Source organism: Solanum verrucosum, unplaced genomic scaffold, assembly GCF_900185275.1.
Source record: "Solanum verrucosum unplaced genomic scaffold, falcon-dt-bn FXZP01000085.1, whole genome shotgun sequence".
Lineage (NCBI taxonomy): Eukaryota > Viridiplantae > Streptophyta > Magnoliopsida > Solanales > Solanaceae > Solanum > Solanum verrucosum.
Genome location: NW_026019839.1, coordinates 2,760,697 through 2,787,606, shown reverse-complemented (window position 1 = coordinate 2,787,606; position 26,910 = coordinate 2,760,697). Strand labels below are relative to the sequence as shown.

Below are 26,910 nucleotides of genomic sequence, written 5' to 3'. Positions count from 1 at the left end.
TGACCCAATGTTTGTGGTTCAAAACAAATGTAAGAATTGTATCCATCAATTTATCAAACTATATAAAGAAAAAATTACAGAACTAGCATCAATTATGTTAAATTTGTGCTGTGCATATTATTTTTAAATGATGTTAATTAAATGATTTTAAATTATCTTATTAAGGATAAAATCAATACCTAATAAAATTGATTAAATGAGTTTAAAATTCAACTCTAAAATAAATTTTTATATATACCTATTTGAGCCCACTAGTTATGTCATGTGGCAAATTGAAGGTGTATTTAAATTTAGTTAATGATGGAGAGAAGGGAGGAAGACGGAGAATGGTGGTGGAGGACATGGGTGGGAGATTGATGAGAGAGAATTGATTGACATGAAAGCCTTAAATTAGGTTGGTTTAATTATATAAATAATTAATTTATAGGCAATTATTTAGGGATATGTGTATCTAAATATATAGTAGAAAACTCTTAATTAATGGTAAAATATATAAGGGATAATTTCAGAGACCACCCCTCAGGTTTGACTCAATAACATTAACCTCCCTTCTGGTTTACGATATTACATTTATTTTATAACAATTAAGCTTTTTTACAAAATAGGATATATTAAAAAAGGAAAATTAGTGATATCATAATTTTTTTACATTAATATTTAATAAGTTAAATGAATTGTTACCAAAAACTCAAAATAAGGGAGGCAAGTGTAATATTGTAAATCACAAGGAAGGTGAGTGTTATGAAGCCAAACCTGTGGGCAGGTCTCTAAACTTATCTCAATATATAATTGTTTGAAAGTATATATAGTATTGCCCCAATCTTTATATAATCTTACCAAATAAACAAAAGTTCATAACAAAGTATAATAACTATCACAAAATTATTGTAGTGTACTACTCTTTCATATAATCCTCCCACATAGTATAAACAATCTCCTTACATTGAACATACATTTTTCGATATAAATAGTTTAAAGATTGATAAGAATAATAATATCAACTATAAATTTAAGCACAAACAGGAGTCTTGATCCAATTTTAATCAACACATAAATAGAATCAAACCTTAGTCTTCAATCCAAAACAAAGATTCACTACTCAGGATTAAGTTCTTTCATAGATTTCAACTAATGAAGCTTTCCATATCAGTAAGTCTATAAGAAATGTATCACTGTGGTACAAAAAAACTATATAAATACACAATTTAAGATATCATAATCTCTAAAAAAATTTACCATTTAAAAAAATATAAAATCCTCTCCCGGATACATCTTCATCCCTTCTCAAGTACATCCCTATCCTCTTGGATACATCGTTATCCCCCTTGGATACATCCTTATCCCTTCTCGGATACACCCCTCCCATTAAGTAATGTATCATTTGCAATGTATTAGACAACCAAGAAATGTTTCCGATAGCAATGAAAAAATCGGAATTTTTATAATTGAAAAAACTTTTGAAATAGAATGTAATTAGCCCCCAAATGTATGAGATATCCGCAAGTTATATATATATATATATATATATATATACTCACTATTGCATGAAAGCGCATGTGTACAAAAATTATATCATCATTGTATAATATATGTATCATTACTGTATTTGTACAGAAATAAGTACTATCATATATATCAAAACAGTATCATTATTGTAAAAATAATTTATCATTACGGTATACAATTATTATACACATATTATACATGTTTTGGAGATAATTCTTGAAGGCAACAGTCGGACATTATTGTTATAGTAAAGATCGTAAATTCGTAACTACGGAAAATGAAATTGTGTCGTGAGAAAATTGGGAGAGAAAAAAGAGAACTCAACATAGGGAAAACTATACAAATTAGACTCATTAGCCAAATATTTATTTAAATTGAACTTAGCCCAATATGTTTATCCTGGTTGAACTCACGACTCAAATTATTTATCCGACTGCCCCTTGTTCTATTCATTAAGTCACCGCTTCTTCATTCTTGATATCATCAAAATATATATACACTGATGGTATCTATATGCTCTAATGGTATCAAGAAGTAATTGAACAGTCTTTTCACTGAAATAATGTTTGCTCGTCCTTGATGTCATAAAAGTTTTTATATTCTAATAGTATCAAAGAATAATTGAGTAGTGTTTTCACTGAAGCACTATTTCGTCCTCTTTGATATCATCATAGTATATTTATACTTTGATGTATGTAAACACGTAATGATAGTTAAAAATAGAAGTACTAAATAAGGGGTAGGCGCTCATAAATAGTTTCATTTTTGGGCTACAAGCATTCTTTTCCTAAATAAAATATAGGGATTCTTTTCAAAATTAACTTATTTTAAATACAAGACATTTGAAATTAAATTTGAAATCAAATCAAAACGAAAGACAAAGAAAATAAAATCAATCGAAAATAAAAGAGAAAAAACAATGAATGAAGGTAAAAAAAAAAAGTTTCAACACATGGTTAAAAATTGTGTATTAACTTAATTTAATACAAGATAAAGAAAATAAAAATATTATTTTTAAAAAAAATTAATTATCTTTTTAAATTAAAAACATAAAATTAAAAAAAATTATACACGTAACAGGCGAGTGTGTGTACAAACACAACTAACTTGGGTGGTTGAAGGTGCCACGTCAGTATAAAAGGTACACAAAAATACGAAAAAAATGAGTTTAGAGAGTAATAGGATCCTAATTAAATTTAGGTGTCTCTGAAATGAAATTTCGATCATAATTTTAGGAAATACTTGTGTCTTATCCCTAAAATATATATTAGCTATAGGGATCTGATGAGCTATAATTTATCAAAAAAGTAGCTCTGAAGTATAATTCGGTCCAATACGGTCCAAAATTGAGCAAAATTGGAACAAAAAAATTAGATTCATATTCCTTTGTTCATCTAATTTACCTATTTTGGCCCAACTTATCAAATTATATCCGTAATTATCAATATTATACATGAGGGGTAATTTTTTTTACCATTAGTCTAAGGTAGAGGTGTGCAATATTTGGATTACATCGAAATCAAATCAAATCAAACCGAATCCTAATTTAGATTGGTTTTTTGGATTTTTGGTTTGGTTTTGGATTTATAATTTACTTTGTTTGGTTTTTTGGTTTGGTTTCGGATTTAGAAAAATGAAAACCGAAAAATCGAAAAAACCAAATTATATTATATATATATATATATATATATATATATATATATATGTTTAGAATTAAGTTGGAGTTAACCACTTTTGTCCCTTTTTAGTTATTTTCATTTTAGTTTATTTTTTTTATGTTTGGACATCTATAATTGATATACTTTTAAGTATTGTGTTTTATGTTTTACTTGTGATTTATATTTAAAAGTATATTTAAGAAATTCAATATTATAAATATAACTATGTTATGTTTCTAACTATTGACATAACCGATTAACCGAACCGAAAAAATCCAAACCAAACCAAATTTATTTTGATTCGGATTGGGTTACACTTCTTCAAAACCGAAAAACCCAAACCGAAAAACCGAATGCACACCCCTAGTCTAAGTGGTCGATTGGTACAAAGATTGATAGCGCAAGGAACAGTAACACATAGATTAGTAATGCAAAGACTAGTAATGTTTGAATTAGTAATATATGAATTATTTTTTATCACGTGTTTTGGTTCATTACTTCCCACCTAATCTTGTGTCTGGTTTAAAACCCTACAAAAAAAATTCTTTCCTATTATAACCTTGAGTTATTATGAGATTTTCTATTTCATATAATTACGTCAAGGTAGATAACTGCTAGACAATATATTTGTAGAATTTTCTATTTCATTTAACTAGCCAAGTTACATATGTGTGTGCGCGCACGCGCGTGCGTGTGCATGAAAAATTATTATTAATTTTGAGGTGTGATGTACCACTACCGAGATTTTCTATGGCACGGTATATTTCTAAATTTTTTGGCTCAAATATACCTTAAATTTAATATAGATTTAAGGCTACTTAAACTATTCAAATATCTGAATCCTTGATACAAAAATATCTGAGATCCTTAATGGCACGATATATTTTTAATTTTCTCTCTTCAAACCTTATGAGAGAATTTATGAAGAAAATGAAGAAGAAAAACAATGAAATAGAATATCATTATCATTGTTTACTAACAAGAAATTATTAATGATACACAACATTCACTAAGATTTATGAAGAATAGTTCTTTTAGTGATTGAGATTGGAATATGTTGGAAGTACGCAAGCTTATACAAAATTTAAGGAAATTAAAAATGCTTTTGAATTGGTTTGTAGTCAAAATTTGTAGATTAAATGAGTTTGAAAAATGTTTATGTGACACATGTATATCACTATATATTCATGTGTATCACACACATGTATACATGCATATACACGGAAGTACGCAAGCTTATACAAAATTTAAGGAAATTAAAAATGATTTTGAATTGGTTTGTAGTCAATTTTTGTAGATTAAATGAGTTTGAAAAATGTCTCTGCGACATATGTATATCACTATATATTCATGTGTATCACACACATGCATACATGGATATACACATAAATTATCTAGGGAAGATATATACAATTACACTCAAAGAAATTTTGTCTGTTGTAACAACTCTTATAATCGTTTTGAGTTTTCTATGTATTTTTTGTGTTGTTTCCTCCCTCTTTTTTTTTGTAGCTTCTATATGATTTTTGTGACTTGCAAGGATGAGTTGCACGATTACTAGGGTGGTTGAGTTCTTCAAGAAAAAATTTCAATTGTGGAAGTTTAAAAATTAGAAGATTTGACCAAAATTAATTTTCAAATAAACGAGTCGAAAATAAAATTCTGACAGATCCGTTTAATCTGAAAGGTGATTTTTGAGTTAGTTGGACAATTAGTTCGAATCCCAAAGCATTCGAGAGTGATTTGGGTCATTGAATAAAATTTTGAAGTTTAAAAACATAAAGTTGACTTCAGTCAACATCCACTCGAGATGATCCATTTTACTGGTACTATCAATATCTTAGTTATATACCTTTTTTTCCCTATTAGTTAACAATTTTAGACTTGCTAAGATTTTTGTATAATTTATGTCAAGTGATATTGTATTTACACTTTTCTAAAGAAACATCTTAAACGAAAAAAATCAACAATTTTTTTTTTGTGTGCATACAAGTATAGTGAAATTTCTCATTTTTAGTGACTAAGACAGTATTTTTTTAAATACGGGAAAGGGTAAAAAAGAAAAGTAAGCTTGAATTATAGGAAAATGTTTTAAAATACCCTTCATTTCATTTTTTTAATCAAAAAATATCCTTCAATTCACCTTTTAAGCTCACTTATACCCTTGAAACTAACAAAATTCTTTTTATTTATTTATTTTTTAAAAATATTTATTATGTGTTATTCTCTTATTGAATGAAATAAAACTACCATCTCAATTAGATCCCCCCCTCTCCCCCCCCCCCCCCCCATAATTTATTCAAGCAAAAAGAATATACCTTTTCAAGATCCCAATTATTATTGACATACTATATACATAGAATTAGGATATATTTTTGAGTTATTTTCAATATGCTAAATGTATTTTAAATTTAATAGGTAGAACGAGGGACAAATGTGAATCATTTCTAATGGATTAAGATCATTTTTAACCAATAGGTAAAAAAGAGGAACCCAAAAACCTTTTTCGATTGACAGAACGTTTCGCTACTAACACTTGAAAAAGCAGCTTTCAAGGTCTCATCAAATTTAATTTTTAATAAATAAAAATAAAATACTTTTGAACCATTTGTAGTATATTGAAATATTTGTAACAACTATGAAAATTTATAGCCCCCCACCCCCACCCCCACCCAATGGTTAACCTAAGATTATGGGGGAGGGAGGAAGAAAAAGGTGAAGCATTAATCTTGCAAGACACAAGGACAAACTTTGAAGTTTACATGTCATGATTTGATTCTGCATTTTTTATCAAAACTAGTAAAAGTTAAAGGCAAGTTGGGCCAAAAGTGACAGAAAAAAAAGATTATATGTGTTGCTACCAAAAGCAAAAGGGAGAGATGATGTGATTATTAGATTCTCTTTTATCTTCTTTTTTTAAAAAAGAGATGCTTTTGCAGTTTGCATGGCCAGATTTTCATCCTACATCCATATCCAATATCACAATAATATATTGATCAAGAAAAAAGAATCATTCATCAATAAATAAGACAATCATTTTTCCTTTAATGACATGAACCCCACAAGCAAAAACTGTGAGCTTGTGATTTTCACCACTGTTAAAAAGAAATTTTTGCCATTTATATTTGACATAATAAGTAAACATATTTTTTAATTCGGGTTCAACTAATATTTATGTTCTTTGAATGTGTATAAATTAATACTTAAATTTATATAAAGTTGATCAAGTAAACACATATATTCTAATTTCTACATGAAAATTCACGTTTTATATGTATTGTGTCACGTAGGACATTCTTGTAAACTTGTTTAAGATATACTCCCTTCGTTTAAAATAATTGGTCTACTTTCTTTCTTGGTCTATTTTAAAAAGAATGATCGTTCAATTGGGCAAGCCAGAGCAAGACTTTTCTGTGGGAATACCCGGCTATCTCCTACTTTAAATAGAGAAAATCCCTGGAATTCTGTCTAAAAAACTGCGTATTGCTTCCCTTTATGACAATATTTTAAATCTAACTTTCAACACGACATGTTTAAGATCACAAGAACAAAAGACATTTTGATATATTTGATATAACTTTAATTTAAGACCACAAAATTTTAAAAAAATCTCTTTATTTTCTTAAATTTCGTGTCAAATCAAAATAAGTCATTGTTTTAAACGAAAAAAGTATAAATTCAAGTATCCACTTATATACACGCGAAATTGAAAGATATAAATACCAGCTTAGATCAATTCAAAGAACATATTGATTTTATGTTTTTATATTACAGATTGGGTCAAATCAACTAGAAGAAAAGAAGAAACAAAATTTAAATAGAGAAAAAAAATGAAATTAATAAAAATGGACAAATATTGTTTTACTTGCTTTCCATTTGCAGTGGTGTCAAGTGTCAACATGACTCAAAATTCTTTCCCAAAGCAAAGTGAAAAAGTTGAAGATGAAAGATGAAGTTGAATTCCATCTACCTTTGGAAAAAGCAAATTTCAAAATATTCAAAAGAAAAAACAACATAGGAATGTGAGTGAACATTACATAAAAACACCTCAATGACAAAAAAGTTAAAGGTAAACCAACAAAAGATCAATTAAGATCCACTTTTAGAGAGTCTTGAACTTCACTAAATACTAAAATATTTTACTTCAAGTTTATCAAACAAAACACAACTTATCTTCTTCTTCTTCTGTCATCTTCCATGGGTTTTGTTTTACAATCCTTTGTTGTACTTCTTTGCTTCACTCCAGCAATTGTGTGTCAAGTAACAGGTATGTGTTCTTTACATCTTTACCCTTTACTATACCACATAATCTTGAAATAAAAAATCAATCTTGGCTTCAAATAACCTGAATTTCAATAGAATAAAAAAAAATTGCCACAGAGAGACATTTTCTACTTGATTTTCATTAGGTCAAGATAGAGGGTTTTTTTAATTTATATATATAGATAGTGAACTTCTAGTGTTTCTTCTTTTGGTATAATATTAGTGGGAGCTAGATGAGCTTAAATAACTAGAAGGAGTTGCTCGGATGAAAAGCACCCTCACCTCTAATCCTTAGTGGTTGTTTGGTAGCTGATTTGAAAATGAGTTATGCAGGTGTTAAATCTTGCATAAGTACTACCATGTCATGTATAAAATTATCATGATGTATGATTTGTAATTTAGAACTTCGCATAACTAATACATGTATAAGCTACGAGGGAATTTATGTATAATTTTAAGAATTATAGAAGGTAGAATAAGTCAGAGAGGCATAACTAAATCGTGCATAAAACAATACATACATAGGTTTCCTCATAACTAATTTATGTATTATTAATACCTGCATAACTCTAATCAGCTACCAATCGACCACTAAGGTTGTGGGTTCGAGTCACCAAAGGAAGCAAAAAAGGGTGGGAGCTCCTAGGGAGGGGTAAAAAAGAAAAGAGATGAGCTTAAACAGACAGTGAGGATTCATGTAGCTGATAGCCGATCCAACTCGCTTGGGATTGAGGCATAGTTACAAGTAACTTGATTTTTATTAGGACAAGATAAATGAGTGGCAATCTTGTTCATGAACTAAAGGTTTAAATATGCAGAGTTTGTAAGTATAGACTGTGGAAGTGCAAGCAATTATACGGACACGAGTACAGGATTAGCATGGACTTCAGATGCTGGAATGATGGGGCAAGGAAAACCAGTTGTGGTAGTGAATGCAAATGTAAACTCACAACAATATCAAAGGCGCAGAGACTTTCCAGCAGACAGCAACAAATACTGTTATACTTTAAAAACCAAGGAGAGAAGGCGATATCTTGTCCGAGCAACATTTCTATATGGAAGTCCTGCAGCAGAGGGAACATACCCCAAATTTGAGCTCTACTTGGATGCAACTAAATGGGGAACTATAACCATTTCAGAATCTTCAAGGATATATGTGAACGAAATGATCATAAGAGCACCTTCAAACTCTATCGATGTGTGCTTGTGTTGTGCAACAACAGAGTCCCCCTTCATATCTACTCTTGAGCTGAGACCTCTAAACTTGTCAATGTATGCCACAGACTATGAAGATAACTTTTATTTAAAAGTGGCAGCAAGAGTAGATTTTGGAGCTCAAAGCAAGGAACCTATAAGGTATAGTAAATTTTGAGAATATGCTTTAGTCATGCTTGTACGTTCTATTTGGATCCTACGTTTTTTAAGAGTCTTTTAGTCCTATTAGTAATTTATATGCCAATAGAAAATATAGTGAACTTATAGCATCTTTTTTTTTTTAATTGTAATATTGGTCTAATATGCACTTAAATGGAGCGACAATGATCAGTGAGGATTCATATAGCGTAACTTGCTTGGGAATGAGGCATAGTTGTTGCTGTTTGTGAGGTGATACAAAAGCAGATAAACTATATGTTTTGACTTTTTCAGCTCTCACAAGATCATAACATGAATAGATCTGTCTCACAGGTATCCTGATGATCCCTATGACCGTATATGGGATTCGGATCTTAAAAAAAGGCCAAATTTTCTAGTAGATGTGGCTGCAGGAACAGAAAGAATCAACACAACAAAGTACATAGATACAAACACTAGAGAATACCCGCCCGTTAAAGTAATGCAGACTGCAGTAGTTGGGACTAAAGGAATGCTCAGCTATAGGCTGAATCTTGATGACTTTCCAGCGAATGCACGAGCTTTTGCATACTTTGCTGAGATTGAAGATTTGGGGATGAATGAGACCAGGAAGTTTAAAATGGAGCACCCTTACGTTCCGGACTACAGCAATGCTGTGGTGAATATAGCAGAGAATGCAAATGGAAGTTATACTTTGTATGAACCTAGCTACATGAACATAACATTGGATTTTATACTGTCATTCTCCTTTGTGAAGACTCCTGACTCAACTCGAGGTCCACTACTAAGTGCAATGGAAATATGTAGATACGTGCAAATTGCTACAAAGACCGATGAACAAGATGGTACAATGACCATTCCATGTTTAGTCTAGTTATTTCTCTCTATCCATATATGGTAATTGTTCTACTTCTAAGCATATTTTTACCAAAAATAGCTAATTTATTTAAAGCTTCTACTTGGAAGTGAGTACTCTCAACGCCTTCCGCTCTATGTCATTGGGAAGTGATTGGTCAGATGAAGACGGTGATCCATGTGTACCTACACAATGGGAATGGGTGACTTGCAGCACAACTAGTCCACCAAGAATCACAAAAATGTGAGTTATATTGCTACTATATGATATATGGATATAATGCTAGTCACAGGAAGAAAACAAAAGGACATTATTTGCAACTACTACTACCCACTGTCCTGCTATAACCCGACAGTCAGTTACAGATAAGAGATGATAAAACTTTAACACAGCATTAGACAGAAATGGAAACTCAGATCAGTGATTAAAGTATAGTCTTTCCCAGTCAATTTGATATTTTACTTTAATTTCATCAGAACACTGTCAGGAAAGAATGTTATGGGTGAAATTCCTCGCGAGCTACAACATATGGAAGGACTGACAGAGTTGTAAGTCTGCTTATAAAACAAGTCAAATTTTAATCTTACTATTTCAGTTCCTCATATTTTCTACTCTTTAGGTGGTTGGATGGAAACTCCCTGACCGGACCAATCCCTGATATGAGCAATCTTGTTAATTTGAGAATTATGTAAGATCTTTTCTAGTGGATCACTATTACTACCACTTCAACAAGTAAATCTTTCTCCTTTCTGTTTTTCCTTTTTAACTAGATTGTTGTATTTTGTCAACATGCAGACATCTTGAGAACAACAAGTTGACTGGTCCAATACCTTCATACCTTGGAGGTTTACCAAGCTTATTAGAACTGTATGTTGTGATCTGGATAACAAAATCTTAACTTTATTTAGCGTATAACGCTTCAAATTTGGCTACTCCAAATTTTGAGTATCCAACATGGATAGTTGGTAGTCTTCTTTATATTTTTTACTGTCATAAAACACCTTGTATCAATTTTGGAAATTTTGTTTCTTTGTGGCAGAGATGTACAGAATAACAGCCTAACCGGAGAAATACCGTCATCTTTATTAACAGGAAAAGTAACTTTCAAGTAAGTATAACTTTAATTCTGTACTGGATTGTTGTACCCATAATATACCATGAGAATATGTTAGCAACTAGATCAAAGTAGCTATTTTACTATAGACTGATCATAATCCTTAGTTTGGATATCTATATCATAAACAAAGTTTCATTTTTTATGTCACATTATGCTAGGAAGAGAGCAAATAAAATTCATGAATTTTCATAAATTTCTTGTAAGTGAAAACTAGGAAGTAACATGTACATTTATCTTTGAACATAGTAAAAGAAAGAGAAATTTTCTTGTAACTTTCGGAGTACCACATGGATGTGTGTGCACTGATGGAAGATCTGTTACAATCAGGAAATGAACGTCACTTAAAAATGTGTTCCATGTCTCACAGGCATGAAGGAAATCCTAATCTAAGACCCGAGTCAAAGCATAGTACACGTTACAAAGTGATACTAGGAGCTTCAATTGGAGGACTTGTGATTATATTGGTTCTATTTGCTGTCAGTATATTCTTTTTATGCCACTTCAGAACAAAAGTATCTCATCAAAAAGGTGATACAAATCCTTAAGTGTCTGATCTTAACTTTTAATTCTATTGCTCCGACACCTTTTCATATAAATCATTTCATCTGTACCTCCCAGGTGAATCTATGCGCACAAACGCTAAACCGTCAACAACTTGTTCAATGGCAAGAGGTGGATCCTTAATGGATGAAGGTGTGGCATACTATATCCCACAATCTGAGATAGAAGAAGCAACTGAAAATTTTTCAAAGAAAATTGGAAAGGGAAGTTTTGGACCTGTTTACTATGGAAGACTTAGGGATGGGAAAGAAGTTGCTGTCAAAACTATGGCAGATTCATCAAGCCATGGAACCAAACAGTTTGCTACAGAGGTATATTAAGGTTGCTATACTTTGGTATCATCTGAATAAAACATATTAATTTTCTATTTGGAGTAGCTTATCTAAGCTGCTAATTGACTTTAAGCCCAAATAATAGCAGCTGGCACAGCTATGGTAATAAGGACTATGAAATTGTCTAAGCTAACACATTTGACACGGTGTAAAACTGATCATAAGTCAGACTTCATACATTATAAGACATGACTAAAGAAATTGTTCCTGTTGCTTATTTCATTCCTGTACAAATTAGAAAATTCACAACTTGATATGATATTACTTTTGGTTGAAAATTTATACCATTTGTTAAATAACATACTTGCAGGTGGCTCTCTTGTCAAGGATCCATCACAGAAACTTGGTTCCATTGATCGGATACTATGAGGATGACCATCAACGTATGCTTGTCTATGAATACATGCATAATGGAACTTTGAGAGATCATATAACTGGTCTGCCCCTTTATGTATACTATAACTGCTTTACATTTTTCTGCATTATTTCCTTCTTGAACTGAACATCACACCACATATTTGTGAACAGAATCCACTGATAAAAAGCATTTGGACTGGCTAGCACGTCTTAATATTGCAGAAGATGCAGCCAAAGGTTACCAGAAATTTTTCATTGTCAATAACTTAGAAGTATGTATTCTCCTAGTTAGTCCGGAATCACAAGATAATATTTTCAGCCTCCTTGTAGGCCTTGAGTACTTACATACTGGATGCAACCCCTCTATCATTCATCGAGATGTGAAAACTAGCAACATTCTCTTAGATATAAATATGCGAGCAAAAGTATCTGATTTTGGACTATCAAGGCAAGCTGAAGAAGATTTAACACATGTCTCAAGCGTGGCACGAGGAACTGTCGGCTACCTTGATCCTGAGTAGGCCATAATCTATCATGAGACTGAATATTTTGCTAGTGATTTTCATTCTTTGTCCTCATGTTTCTGCATTTCCAACAGGTACTATGCAAATCAGCAATTGACAGAGAAAAGTGATGTATATAGCTTTGGGGTTGTCCTTTTGGAATTGATCTCTGGAAGAAAGCCTTTTTCTTCTGAGGAATATGGTGCTGATTGGAGCATTGTTCACTGGGTAAAGTTTATCATACTTCTTTCTATACATTTCAGGGATGCTATGCCATCCACTGTGATAATAACATATAGTTGAGCTTCAGCAGGGAAACATGGCCAGTGAGGATTCATATAGCGAACCCCAACTTGTTTGAAATTGAGGAATAGCTGTTGTAAATATCACCCACCGGCATCACGTTTTCATAATGCATATAAAAAAATTCAGATATCTCTTCTACAAAAATCACAATAACTATCAAAGCCAAAGCCAGCTCAGTAGAAAGTGCAGCAAAACACAAGAAATCAATAAGAAGCTGATCAGGGGAATATAAATTTTCAGGGTGGATAGTTATTGTAGTGATATATAAAGGATTCAGGAAATGAACTTAAGAAAAGTTAATGATTTGAAATGCTGGTATAGTGGTGAATCACCACACATAAAGTTCTGTCTGTCTGAGAAAAAATCGAAAGACGAAAAACATGGTTCTTTTCTCTGGATAGAAGCAGAAGATACGCTATCAAGTTCTGGATGAGCTGTAGTATGCATGCCAATAAAATGTTGTGGAGTGTTATGAAGTTGCTAATTAGAAAAACTGAAATAAATTGAATACAATACAATCTGCTGAAATAAATTCATTGTTAAGTTGTTAGATAGAACACACTTTATTAAGTTAATTATGTTATGCTTCAACAGATCTGACTGGCAATATTTTGCAGGCAAGATCATTGATTCGCAAAGGAGACGTGATAAGTATCATGGATCCTGCACTAGTAGGACATGTCAAAGTTGAGTCAGTATGGAGAATAGCAGAAGTTGCAATACAATGTGTGGAAAGGCATGGCACATCCAGGCCAAGAATGCATGAAATTCTATCAGCCATACAGGATGCAATCAAGATCGAAAAGGGGATTGATAAACTGTCTTCATCAGGAAGTTCAAAGGCTCAATCTTCCAGAAAGACACTCTTAACAAGCTTCCTCGACGTAGAAAGCCCTGACATATCCAATAGCTCACTTACCCCTTCTGCTAGGTGAACAAGTAACTAAAAAGAACAATTGCCAATCACTAGTGTTTAAACTTCTTGGTTTATGTCCTTGCTTCTTTAATTTTGGTTTTTGGATGTACATTAGTACATAATGTCTATTATTGTAACTGTACATTAACACAGACATTAATAGGATGTTACACACTAACAAGTGAATCATATTTGGGGGGCAATAGTCAGTACATTATGTCTCAACTCAGAAACTACAGTATCTAACCATATACCTCTAAGTTGCATGAAAGTAGCATCATTGAGCAATGTTTCATCCTCTATCTTCTACTTCTTGTTGTAATTTGGACTAGTTTGGAGTTAAAATTTAGAGCTAAAAATGTGAGTTGTACACAATATATCAATGTATATCGGTGTATACATTGATATACTTACAAAGGTTACAATTATTTTACATCCACAAAGCCTTTTGTGTTAAAAAAAAGTTTCATACATATGATTTCTTTTGTAATTAGATATTAAAGTTTAAAACTAGCACAACTAAGAAACAAAAAGGTAAGAATATAAATCAAGTGAAGTGTATTAAGGATAATTCTCAACAAGTGTTGACAAGGATAACGAGATCAAGAAGAGATGAAGAGAATACTTGGATCAATTGTTGATCACTCGAATCAAAAGAATAATAATTTGGACCTATACACGTCATTAAATGATATAGAAACTTTAACTACACTCATAGAATTAGATCGACTAAGGTAACAAATCCAATGAAAAATTATATGCGACTAGAAAATCTTGTGGTCCTGATAGGTCTGAAAATATTTTGGAGAGGTCAGAGTAGAACTGCTCACCAATGCTATACTTCAAAGCTAAATATGTCAATACTACTATATATATAATATATATATCAATGTATATCATCATATACATACATAATTATACATGACTCATTTATTTAAGGGAAAAATTGTATATAGCAAACTATTAATTCAAATTAAATGATATAACCACAGTTTGATTTAATTGTAACCCGTAGCAAACAGTTGTCATTCGCCTCTCTCCCTAGGTTTCTCGCTCGCTAGTCTCTCCCTCACCTCTCTCGCTTTTATACAAACACAAATGTATAAAATGTATTTGTGTATGTATAAAGCGAGATAAAATTGTATATACAAATACGAATACATATAGTTTCGTCCTATACACTTATAATTATACAAATACAGATCTTCCCCTGCCCAATTCTCTTTTGCCTTTCTCTCTTTCTCACTTTATACAAACACAGATTATACAAATTACAATGTATAATTGTGTTGTATAAAGCGAGAGAGAGAGAGATTTGATATACAAATGTTTATTTCGAATCAATTGTATACAAATTCAAATTTTATGGAAATATACAAACACATAAAATTGAATTGAGAGACTGCCAGCGATTTATACAACGAGGGGTTGCCAACGATTTATACAAATGGCATATCAGCGAAATTATACAAATCTAAAGCTTTTGCCAGCGAGTTATACAATCTGATGCTCCATAGCAAACATAAAATTTGCTATGGAGCGTAATTATACAAACTATAGTTATAACATACAAATATAATTTTTATGTTTGTTATATGTGAAAGTTGCTCATTTAATGAGAATTGAAGGGAACAAAAGGTTATTCTTTCCATGTATGCTACTTGATGATTTTTCTATTAAGTTGCTTATTCTCCAAGTAGCAAATATTATATATATTTTAGAAGTCCTAAAGTTTATTTTAAAAGAATGTCAATGAGATTTCTTTGTCCAAAAGAGATTCCTAATAACTGTATTTTTATATTACTCTATGATTGTTGATTTTATTAGACTACATATAATTGAAAATATTGAAACTGAGAAAATTCTTCCTTGAAAGTAAAATAAATATTTCATTGAAAGTAAAATAAATATTTTAAAATTAAATTATTACTAAATATAAAAACATATCACTTCTTTTTGAACTAATTGAAAAAAAAAACGAGTAATATAAATTAGGACGGAGGAAAATATTTTTTAAGAAAAAGATATGGATAATTCCAAGTGTCTTTTGATAAACTAAACAATATAAGGATAGTTCCAAGTGATTTTACTTATCTCTTTTAAGAAACAAACTCTTGCTTTCCACGTGGAGACTTGGTCCACCAGAAATATTATTATAATAATAATCACATTATTAACAACAAAAAAATAAAAACATCATATTATTATTACAACATATGGTCAACATAACTAGGAACGAACTAATATGGATTGTGGTGTATTGGTGAGAGTGTTTCACCTTAAATCAGAGATTTCAGGCTCGAGCTCTGAATGTGAAGAAAATCCTCTTGAAAGCGTCTCGGCCTCCGAATTGGACGCGCAATCCGAATTTAATCAAAAAATTTAATGTGGACTCCGAATGAAATAAAAAAATATAAGTACGAACTCACATAGGTGTAGGATATATATGATTTGATTAAATTTCAAAGTTGCATAGGTCACATAAAATTCTTTTCATTTATTTTTTCCACTTTATATATAGATCAATTTTACATTATAATATATATATCGAGTATTGTACTTTTAAATATTACTGACGTATTTTTTTCTACTTATCCTAATATGTCATTTAGCTCATATTATTTTTATAAACGCCATTTATTTTATTTTGTTCTTAATTAAGTAATGCATGAATTATATTATAGGATTATTTAAATTTATAAACATATTTGTTATCGTCATTTTAGGTCTATTTCATATTTTTATTTTATTCATTCATTATAACTCACACCTAGAGGTGACAAACGAGAGTTCAAGTTGAATATGGACAGATCAAAATAAACTAGGTAAAAAAGTAAATAAAATATTAACTTGCTCATATATATTTGTTAATTTTTGTTAAGATTATCCCTGAGGAATTATTGTTTTTGATATTTATGAAACATGATGTTTTTAAAATAAATCAAAATCCCATGTATTAGTACTTCTTTGAATCAGTTTCCACTAGGAGAATGACAAATTAATTAATTCAAAATATTAGTATATTTTAATTTTTAACATGTAGCACATTAATCTTCGTTTTACCATCATTAAAAATAAAAAATATTGGTGCAAAAGAAATATGTATTTCTTGGATTACAAATATTTCTTCTTCATTTTCTTCTTTCTTTTAAACAAAGAGTATGTTATAAGTGTTTCTACGTCCTTATCTACTTTAATGAATGTACAATTAATAAATATTCATATTCTATGATGAATAATATGAATTGATCCATATTTGACTCATATTTAAAATAATTGGTTATCCAATCTATTTAAAAAATAAATAAATTGGATCGAATAGATTACCGTAAATTTTAACCATTTTGTCATTCCTATTCACACTAAATGATTTGTAACTAAAGTTTTACATTGATCAATGATTATAATAAGATGAATAAAATCTATCCACTTAAGGGTCTTGTTTGATAGTCAATAAAGTAGTTCTAAAATCATGAGGTCCTCATGTTCAAGCAAAAGCAAAAATACGAGGTGGTTTATTTTCATCTGTCTAAGTCTTGATCGATAGAGTTACCTAGTATATATGTATTAATGGATGGTAGCAAATGTTCATAAAATTAATCAAGATGCATACAAATTGACTTGGACCAAGTTATTTACTATGTTAGATGCACCTTCATGTATTCTATCCGTTTCAATTTATTTGTCTTAATTTTTTTTTATCCGTTTTCAAAAGAATGTCTCTTTCTTTTTTTAGCAATTTTAATTCTAATTTTCCCATATAACATTTTAGTATCACAAGTTTAAACCATATTTTAGTACATCTAGGTAACATCTTAAGATCATAAAATTCAAAAAAAACTTTATTTTTTAAAAATTTCATATTAAGTCAATATTAGACAAATAAAATTCGATAAAGAGAATAATAATTTTTAAAATTACAAGTATGATTACCAATTCATCCTAGTAATTGCATTTTTTTCCGCATGCATCTTGTGGATTTGGGTCTTTCAACAATTAACAGCCCAACATATTTGTTTGATTATATATTAAATTGCAACAGAGAAATATAATCATAGTAGAAATGTTAGTTTGACAAAAACTTCCATTCATCAATTTTAATTTTATAATATTATCATATCAAATATAATTAAATAATTGAATATTAAATATAATATATATTCTAGAAAAATGTATTAACGAATGAGTCACATACACCAAATTTCCATATATCCAATAAGTCTAAAGAATAATGGAACAGGTAACGTAATTATATAAGTGTGAACAACTTGTACATTTAATAGCCACCAAATTAAATAATTATCATAAATATTTTGCTGGATAATGACACCTAACATTAATCATGATTATGCTTAAAATAGAAAAATAATATCACTTATTTTTCCCTTTAATTCTTATCTAATTTTGATCAACTGCTCATCTTCTTTGACTTATTGAATAAGCAAAACTTACAATGTGAATAAATCAATTTATTCGACCAAATCAATTCATAATTAATTTACTTGCCTAATTCAGAACAATTTTAATATTCTCAATAATATATATAATAAGAATTTTTTTATTAGTTCTTAAAAGGATAATAATATAATAATTTTATATTTATGGGTTCTTGTTGAAAAAGCATAAATTTGGAGTTGTTTCAACCATTATATTTTCTTTATTACCAACAAAAACTTAGAAAGCTGTCCCATTCAAAGCCGACCCTTTTTTAGAAAAAAATAGAGTTTTTTTTTCTTAATAAAGATAGTGTTCTTGAAAAAGGGTGGAAGAGATCAAAAGGGGTTTCTTGTTTTCTTGAAAAATTGTGTTTTTTGGCACAAAAACATGATTTTAGACATATTGGGGTTTTAGTTTTTTTTGTGTAGAAGGAAGACTTTGCTTTTGTCAATATTTGTTTGTCCAAGAAAACATAAAAAGCAGTTTTCTTGAGGGGTAAAGGCATCTCAAAGAGGGGGATGGAGATGGTGAATTACCAGGTTGGAAGGAGTTCTTATCAGGATTCCTTGAAAGTTTTGGAGGCTGATATTCAGTATGCTAATACTCTGTAAGTTTGCTTTTTCAAAGACTTGATTTTTACTTTCTGAGCTAATAATTGTACTTGTTTAATTAGGGGTTTGTATTATCCTTTTTGGGTTGTTGATGCTTTAATGTGGTTCTACTTTGGTGTTGGGCTGTGCTAGCTTGCTTTTAGCTTCACTATATTTTTGTTGATATCAACTTTATTTAGGAATAAGGAAGATTAATTTCCTATTTATGTAGTTTTGTAAAAAGAATAAAGACTTCATGATTGTTAGTGTTACTTTCCCTTTGCTTTTTGGTCATGTTCTGATGTTGTAAGCCCTGATGGAAATTTGGATTTATAGTGTGCCAGTGTCTGTTTTCTCCAGCATGTCCATGCTTGCAATTTGTAGCATTTGAAGTACCCTTAGTATCAAATGATTGTGCAATTTTTCCTCGTCTTTGTGACAGTGGAAGTTCTTGTTTCTGTTTAAGAATTCATTTCGTCTTATCTAATATGCTGGTTTGCTTGCAGGGCTGCTGCAATTCCAAGAGAAAAGAGTGGAGCACGTCTTCAAATGAAACTGACCTACAATGGAATGGCTCCTGTGTTTCTGTTTTTGCTCCGTTGGATAGATAGTTCCTGCACTTGTCTGCTTCCTGGATATATGAATTTCTTTCATGTCCTCATTTACAAAGTATGAATTTCTTTCTGTTGACAGACACTGAGTTTTTTGTCTTAACCCGCTCTCTCGTAATTCTATTCATGTATACGGCATATGCATTAGAAGAGTCAATATGTGTGTTCCCATGTGTAAGTCAAAGGCCACTTGCCAAAAAGGAATCATGTAACTCCAGTTAGCTTCAGAATTTATTGAATATCCAGTGTTTTTCTTTCCCCTCTTTATTAGTGACAACGAAGATTGTAGTTGCACAATCTACTGTTCTGTCACTTTTACCTGCCTTTTGTCAGTTTACTAACAACGTCTCTCCTTTGGCAGGTGCGTACAGATGGGAGACCAAGAATATCTAGACATGGACGAAGAGCAACTATCAACGACTTTTATGGTTAGTCGCTCATTCTCCTTATTATGTACTAAGCATTTTACGCATTTTTAGGATTAAGTTTCTTACATTGATTGTGCTTAACTATTACTTTTAATAATGACAAAATTACAGGCGTTATACTGCCATCACTACAGCAGCTACATTCTAACTTGGTGGAGCTGGACGATTGTAAAGTTGTAAATCATGGCATAGGAAGTTTTCAAGAGAAAGTGAAAGGAGACTCCAAATTTTCCAACTTTGAAGCAGAGAGAGAAGATGAATGTGGAATATGCTTGGAGCCTTGTAACAAAATGGTCTTACCAAATTGCTGCCATGCAATGTGCATTAATTGCTATCGTGATTGGTAATATACCTACATTTTCTTAGAAATAATTAATTATGTCTGCATCCTCTCTATTCATGTCTTTCATTATTCTTAGAACTTGGCTGAGAACAATATTGCTTTCTCAACCTTTCAGGAATACAAGATCCGAATCCTGCCCCTTTTGCCGTGGTAACTTGAAGAGAGTTAAGTCAAGAGACTTATGGGTTCTCACCTGCAATGATGAAGTTGTTGATCCTGAGACTGTTTCCAAAGAGGATTTATTGCATTTCTATCTGTATGTTAACAGTCTGCCTAAGGATTCTCCTGATGCGTTGTTCTTGATGTATTATGAATACCTAATATGACATAAAACATTTGAGATAAATAGTGTACAGATAGAGAAAGAAAACCTTCAAATGTACATAATTCTGGTGGGAGAAATTCTCCTAAATTTCACAGAGAAATAACCACCTCCATGATTGTCTTTGTGGTGGTATTCATGCCAGCTTCATGATCAATATCAGATTTTTATTTCCAAAATAATGTCCCAAAGCTCCTTATTTGGAATTTTGCATCATTTACATATATTATATCCAATTGATAGTGCATAGCCTTTGCTTTTGATGATGCAAACTATACATTCTTTTATTTTGCTAGAGATTTATAAGGACGTGTTATATTTTAGCAGTATAGTTAAGACAAATGATTGAGCAACATCACGATGAAGGTGGGAATGGAAGGAATTTTTTTTTTTTTGGAGAGATGATGAATTGAATTAGGGAGATTAGAGGATGAATTCCCTACTCTCTACAGTTAAGCCCCAAACAAAAATATTATGGTGGCCAACTGTTTTTTACTTTTGTCAACTCTGAATGGCAGCTATAGTTCAGAAGAAACTTTAATGATTGAGAATTCCAAGATATCAGTCACCTTTATGACACTTTTGCAGCCAATTGCTGTTGATGACAACTGGGTGGACTCTCAATTTGGGGTTGCTAGCAGCAGTGTCTTCTTCTCCGTGAAAAGGTGCTACGGTATTCTTCAAAGGCTAGTGCAATTGCTAAAACAATTGGCTCTGGAAGATGATGATATGGAGGACAAAAGCACCACCAAAGTAGCCTAAAGGTGGATTGCTACCCAGGTAATGTCTTACTTGAGACAAGTGCAGTGAAGAAAATTCTCTGTTTTTCTTGTGTGAGAACTCACAAGAATCTATCAACCGTCTCTTGCTTCAATGCTACTGTACCCGACAGATAATGGACATTATATACAACATTCTTGGTGTTGACTGGGTGATGCCACAGAATTGCAAGTGCTGATTATCAGATTGGCAAAGATAGAATTGGCAAAAAACTAAGGACGAATGAAAGATGTTTTGATGGGGAAAGCAGCATTTTGTATTTGTTTTTTGCAAAGTACAAATATATAAAAGAGTTGCAATTTTGGTGTAGGAGGAGTTAGCTGGAGTGTCCCGCCAATTTACAGGTAAAACTGCTAAGAGCTGTGGAAAGTCTCAACAAAGGAAGAGTATCCTTCCAGTCCATTAAATTACCACATAGATAGATTCATACATGACAATACATGTGCGTTCACAATGCAGCTTGGTGAAAATATTTATTGTACTCCACAAAGGTTGTCTATCTATTATTGATAAAGGAGGTACTCTTGCTTACTCTAAAGTTTTTCATTCTTACAACGGAAGAAACATTCCTATTATTATCTCGCTCTCTTGATTGGTCTTTCCGGAGCGGTATTATTTACTAGGCTACATTGAGTCCAATCTACATGCCACTCTTACTCTTGACCAGCTCACTAAAAGATGGTTGACAGAAGCCTTGATTGAGGAAAAGATCAGTGACTTTCCGATTCATCGCTTCTGTAAGATGGATACCATCCCAGCTGATAAATTTGCTTGGATCATTACATTTAACGGTTCCAGGTGAGCCACACGGCGAATGCAGGTTGAAGTTCAATGGTCCTCCTACAGCTCCACAGCAAGGTTTGAAAGCTTCCTCAAATTGGTACTTTTTTAGGTTCATCTTTATTGTTAGATATGCATTCCAGTAGTCAGCATATAAGATATGACAATTAGGATATAAACTACGGAATATTTCCAATTTTTTTTGAAGGATCTGGTTGTGCAACATTACTGCTGCGTTGACAGCTGCTGCACATCCCATATGATCAAGAGCAGCTTTCAGTGGACACAACGAGATATGTAATGGAAGGCATCCTATTGGTGGTAACCCTTGAACTACGATGTACTTCGCTCCGCTTTGCAGTGTTGCCTATACATATAACACCATCTACTTAGCATTGCTGTGATGTCAAATACCTGTGATACTAAATAGTCTGTTTGGCCAAACTTCTAGGAAACTACAAGTGTTTAATCATATAATAAAAGAAGAGGGCTTACTTTGGAACATTAAAGTGTTTGGCCAAGATTTTGTCAAAAATAAGTGTTTTTGACTAGTAGTAGAAACTGTTTTTCTGTTGCAAGGGAAAAAACCGGGAAAAGTAGCTTCTTCATAAGAGTAGAAGCAAACGTTTTTAATTTTTTTTGGGGACAAAAATATCCTAACCAAAAAAATTGTCAAACTATCCCCACAGTACTCACATAAACTTAGCTCATGCATTTTCAACAATACATATATATGTCCAAAGTACCATAAACTTGTTCCCTCTCTGTGTGATTTTAGTTTTAACATTTTAATGAGATGAAATTGAAAATTTTAATTAAGGTCTCTCATAAATAAATACTGCAAATCATTTTAAATTCTTTCATATCTTTCTTTGTAATTGGACACTCAAAAACATTTTTGAAAAGATTGGACGAATACTAATTGTTTCTATAAATACTAACAGAAGTGCATTTCAAATGATTTGGCAAAGATAAACTGTTACTATCCAAAAATACCTTTTCTAAAACTTCATTTGACACAAAATACTTATCAACGTAAGCTGATCTTGGAAGCTTGACCCAAAGAGGTTTTAATACTAATATTACTATGTCAGCTTTTATGGAGACAATTAAGTTACAGTTCATGTGCATACCTCGATAAGTCTGCTAACTTGAAAGACGGACTGCTGTGTGAGCCAATGTGAAGTTAGAGAGGACCCTTGTATACGAGCATAGTCACTGACACCAACAGAGCCTATCCAGAAGAGTGCATTCTCCATTTCAGCCTGACAATTTTTACCATTTTTATCTGTACATCCCATCTGCTGTTTGAACTTAAAGAACCAATCAATCTGAGTTTGAAAGTTCATTGGTAATCCTTTCCAGAATGGGTTAGTAAGTTTCTTGGTTGAAAAATCCTCTTTAGAGAGAATTGTTGATCCGGCTATTGCAAAGTTGGCCCCAGCTTGGAAATTTGCGGAGGTATTTTGAAAGGGTGGCAAATGTGGTAACTTAAGAGCATCACATAGAAAATCTACCATCAAATGTCCATCACATAAATTATTGTTTGATTTTGCTGAACCGCTTGATGTGTGACCATCCAGTAAATTAGCATTTCCTGTATCAGTGTAGGAGTCTCCAAAAGCGTAGACCTTGTGGAAGCATCCTGCAAAGTTATTATGCCTGGTTGAAGTGTCTTGGCTATTGTTATTAGCAGGGGAAGAGTTGCCTGTTACGAAAATAATATATGAGGAAGTTAGAAAAAGAAAATCTTTTGAGGAGTGAAAACAACTTCCTTAAAGAGATATTGTCTGTATACTTTTTTTGGGAATATATAGACTAGTCCCTTCATGATACAACAAAGCCTACAAATTAACTTGGCCACTATTCAGAGGAGGCCTGTATTTACATGGTCAAGGAATGATATATACAATTAAGAGGTAAGATAATTGTGAAGGAAATGACTTTGCCTTCTGACTATTTTCAATCATACCAAACACCCTCAATATATAAAGCTTTCAAATTAACATTTGCCTTTTGATGCGGTTCAATCTCACGTCACATATATTGTAAACTATCTAACGTGATCAGGGAAAGAATTACCAGGTTTGGCAGGAACTTCCTGGTTGGTGTTCTGTGCAGGGGAAGAATTACCAGGCTTTGCAGGAACTTCCTGGTTGTTGTTCTGTGCGGGGGAAGGATTAGCCGGCTCGGCAGGAACTTCCTGGTTGTTGTTATTTGCAGGGGTAGGATTAGCCGGCTTGGCAGGAACTTCCTGGTTGTTGTTATGTTCAGGGGAAGGATTAGCCGGCTTGGCAGGGACTTCTTGGTTGTTGTTATTTGCAGGGGTAGGATTAGCCGGCTTGGCAGGAACTTCCTGCTGGTTGTTGTTATTTGCAGGGGTAGGATTAGCAGGCTTGGCAGGAACTTCCTGGTTGTTGTTATTTGCAGGGGAAGGATTAGCCGGCTTGGCAGGAACTTCCTGCTGGTTGTTATTTGCAGGGGAAGGATTAGCCGGCTTGGCAGGAACTTCCTGCTGGTTGTTGTTATTTACAGGGGTAGGATTAGCCGGCTTGGTGGGAATATTTTCATGGCTATTGTCATGAGCAGGGGAAGACTGACCGGGCTTGGCGGGAATATTTTCATGGCTATTGTTATGAGCAGAGGAACAATCACAATGGGGAGTTTCAGGGCTCGTTAAATGAGCATATGAAAATGAGAAAAATAGGCAGAAACAGAAGAAAAAGGTAAGAGGAAAATGTGGAAAGAACATATTGGACATAGTTGAAATTTGTAGTACTAAGTTTATATTTATGTTTTTTTTCTCTTTTTTTTTGGTATTTTTTTGTACTAAGTTTATGTTATTCAAAGGTGGTCTGCTAAGTAAGATATGTTGCAAGAAAGGCTATTTATAGAATTCAGTTTCATTCTGTTGGAGTTGAGAGGATAATTTTGTAGTCTCCTTTGTTTTAGGCAAGTAATCACAGGTATTCATTGTTTGAGGCACTAGATACCAACAGTCCACAACAAAATGTTTTACTGAGTTAAACTAGGATCTCAGTCACAATTTTATTATCATCAATTTTCCTGACCATAAGTAGGTGAATAACCGAAAGATAAATAGTGATTGATGAAAATTGGGTGTAAGAAATTACACCAACGAAGTGAAAGTTCAGGTCCACTTGTACTTTATAAGATAATTTTTAAAAGTATATTATGTTTGCCAAAATTGTGGCATGTATAATTTGAATAAATGGTTCCTGATTAATTAAATTGAGGATATTCGGAAAAAACATAAGATAGAAGAAGATTCATAGATCACACTTTAAAATAAAATAAAATAGCTTACATATATGACTTTCAATTAATTTGACTTTTATTAAGAAATCAAGCTCAAAATAACAATATTAAATAATGATAATAATAGAGATAAAATAGGATAACTTTTTTCTTTGGCCAAATACAATATACAAGCCTTTGAACTTGGTCTTGGTTTTTAATTTTACACTCTAACTCAAGTTCATTCTATTTATATAGAGTGAGAAACCTAAACGATAGTTAAAAACTAAAAGTTGACTAAAATAACGAGTTAAAATAAAGTTTTTAATTTCTACGTATTAGTGCGTTATATCACTTTCATAAATTGTTAACATGAATAAAGTTGAAGAAGATAGGGATCTATTTAAATAATTGCTAAAGAACACTCTATTGAGAGATATTTTGAGAGAAAAATTGAACGAAAATGAGAAAATAATCAACCATTTGAGATTGATTTGTGGTCACTTGTTCTTATTTATATTTTGCAAATATTGTATAATTTGTTGGGTTTACTCGATTTTATGTAAAAAAAAAAAAAGAATTATTTGTTGTTGCATTTTTTAATATTAGATATTAAATCAAGTAATATACAGTTTTATAAAATAAAAAAAATATTATTAAGATAATTTTTTATTAAATAATTATACCTAAAAAAATAGTATAAAATTTTGTGAATGATAGATAATTTTTCAGCTCATCTAAATTAATAAAAGTATTAAAATCATATAAAATGTAATCTAAGAAAGTTGGCTCCATGCAATAGGTAGAAATTAGGGAAACGCAAAAAATGATTTCTTTCTGTCTTCATGAGTTATTGTATATATGATGAAAGTATTAAATAACAAAAGAAAAAGAATAGGATGTACATAAAATAATAAAATTCAAATCTTCAGAAAACGATCGAAAGGAAAAAATGGCACCATCAAATGATAATATATCGTTGCAAGAAATACTTTGTAACATTTACTACAACTGATTTAAAATAAGTTAATTTTAGTACTTTTTAAAATTCAATATAAATGATTTTTTCAAAGCCCAAAGAGGTTATTAATTAATAATTTTTGTGGATTATAACTAATTTTATGACTAGCCCCTTAAATCATGTTGAATAGAATATCCTTTCTTATGAAATCACACTGAGAAGAATATACCCCCAATCCCAACCCTTATAAAATCATGCAATCTTAGTATACTTCTTTTTTTTGGTTTCCCATCTGGTGTTCGAAACCCATATCGAAGTTCCGACTAAATTTGAATCGCACACTATAGGATCCATTCGGGGGTAACGCTCCCAATAGGATTTTCTCCATACCCAGGGCTCGAACCCAAGACTTCTGATTAAAGGTGAGACACTCCCACCAGTGCACCAAAATCATCTCAAGTATACTTCAAATTAATGGTAACGTAATAATAGGGAGCAAAACCAAATGTCAGATCACATGCTTATGTGTAATATTAATATGTTGAACATTGATTTAAATTTGTCAGATTTTTCAGTTAGACACTCAAATTAAGTCATGTTTCGATTGAACATCGTAATTTCTAACAAAGTGTTCCAATTAAACACTTTCAATTCAAATTTTGAAAAAAAAAT

General features: G+C 31.7%; 5 protein-coding genes across 7 annotated transcripts in view; 2 read left to right on the top strand and 3 right to left on the bottom strand.

Annotated features, from left to right (window-relative positions):
* The window catches only part of LOC125815441 (uncharacterized), a 426,658-nt gene that overhangs the window by 14,092 nt on the left and 385,656 nt on the right, over positions 1-26,910 (bottom strand). The gene's annotated exons all lie outside the window — the stretch shown is intronic.
* Positions 1-26,910, bottom strand: part of LOC125815227 (glyceraldehyde-3-phosphate dehydrogenase, cytosolic) — a 613,914-nt gene that overhangs the window by 421,200 nt on the left and 165,804 nt on the right. The window lies entirely within an intron of this gene.
* On the top strand, positions 7,246-13,945 carry LOC125814783 (probable LRR receptor-like serine/threonine-protein kinase At1g67720). Its single transcript, XM_049494226.1, has 15 exons — positions 7,246-7,431; positions 8,246-8,783; positions 9,114-9,625; positions 9,747-9,879; positions 10,113-10,184; positions 10,256-10,324; positions 10,432-10,503; positions 10,676-10,744; positions 11,121-11,281; positions 11,372-11,625; positions 11,957-12,083; positions 12,175-12,240; positions 12,334-12,520; positions 12,602-12,734; positions 13,430-13,945. The coding sequence occupies exons 1-15, from the start codon at positions 7,362-7,364 to the stop codon at positions 13,745-13,747; spliced, it is 2,781 nt and encodes a 926-aa protein (XP_049350183.1). The 5' UTR covers positions 7,246-7,361; the 3' UTR covers positions 13,748-13,945.
* Positions 18,402-20,609, top strand: LOC125815327 (E3 ubiquitin-protein ligase AIRP2). Its single transcript, XM_049494777.1, has 5 exons — positions 18,402-18,772; positions 19,262-19,424; positions 19,728-19,794; positions 19,906-20,137; positions 20,253-20,609. The coding sequence occupies exons 1-5, from the start codon at positions 18,684-18,686 to the stop codon at positions 20,461-20,463; spliced, it is 762 nt and encodes a 253-aa protein (XP_049350734.1). The 5' UTR covers positions 18,402-18,683; the 3' UTR covers positions 20,464-20,609.
* LOC125814944 (GDSL esterase/lipase At3g48460-like) lies at positions 21,605-24,816 on the bottom strand. Its single transcript, XM_049494372.1, has 3 exons — positions 24,102-24,816; positions 23,153-23,727; positions 21,605-22,386 (listed from the first exon to the last, which is right to left on the bottom strand). Exons 1-3 carry the CDS (start codon positions 24,778-24,780, stop codon positions 21,880-21,882), a joined length of 1,761 nt encoding a protein of 586 aa, XP_049350329.1. The 5' UTR covers positions 24,781-24,816; the 3' UTR covers positions 21,605-21,879.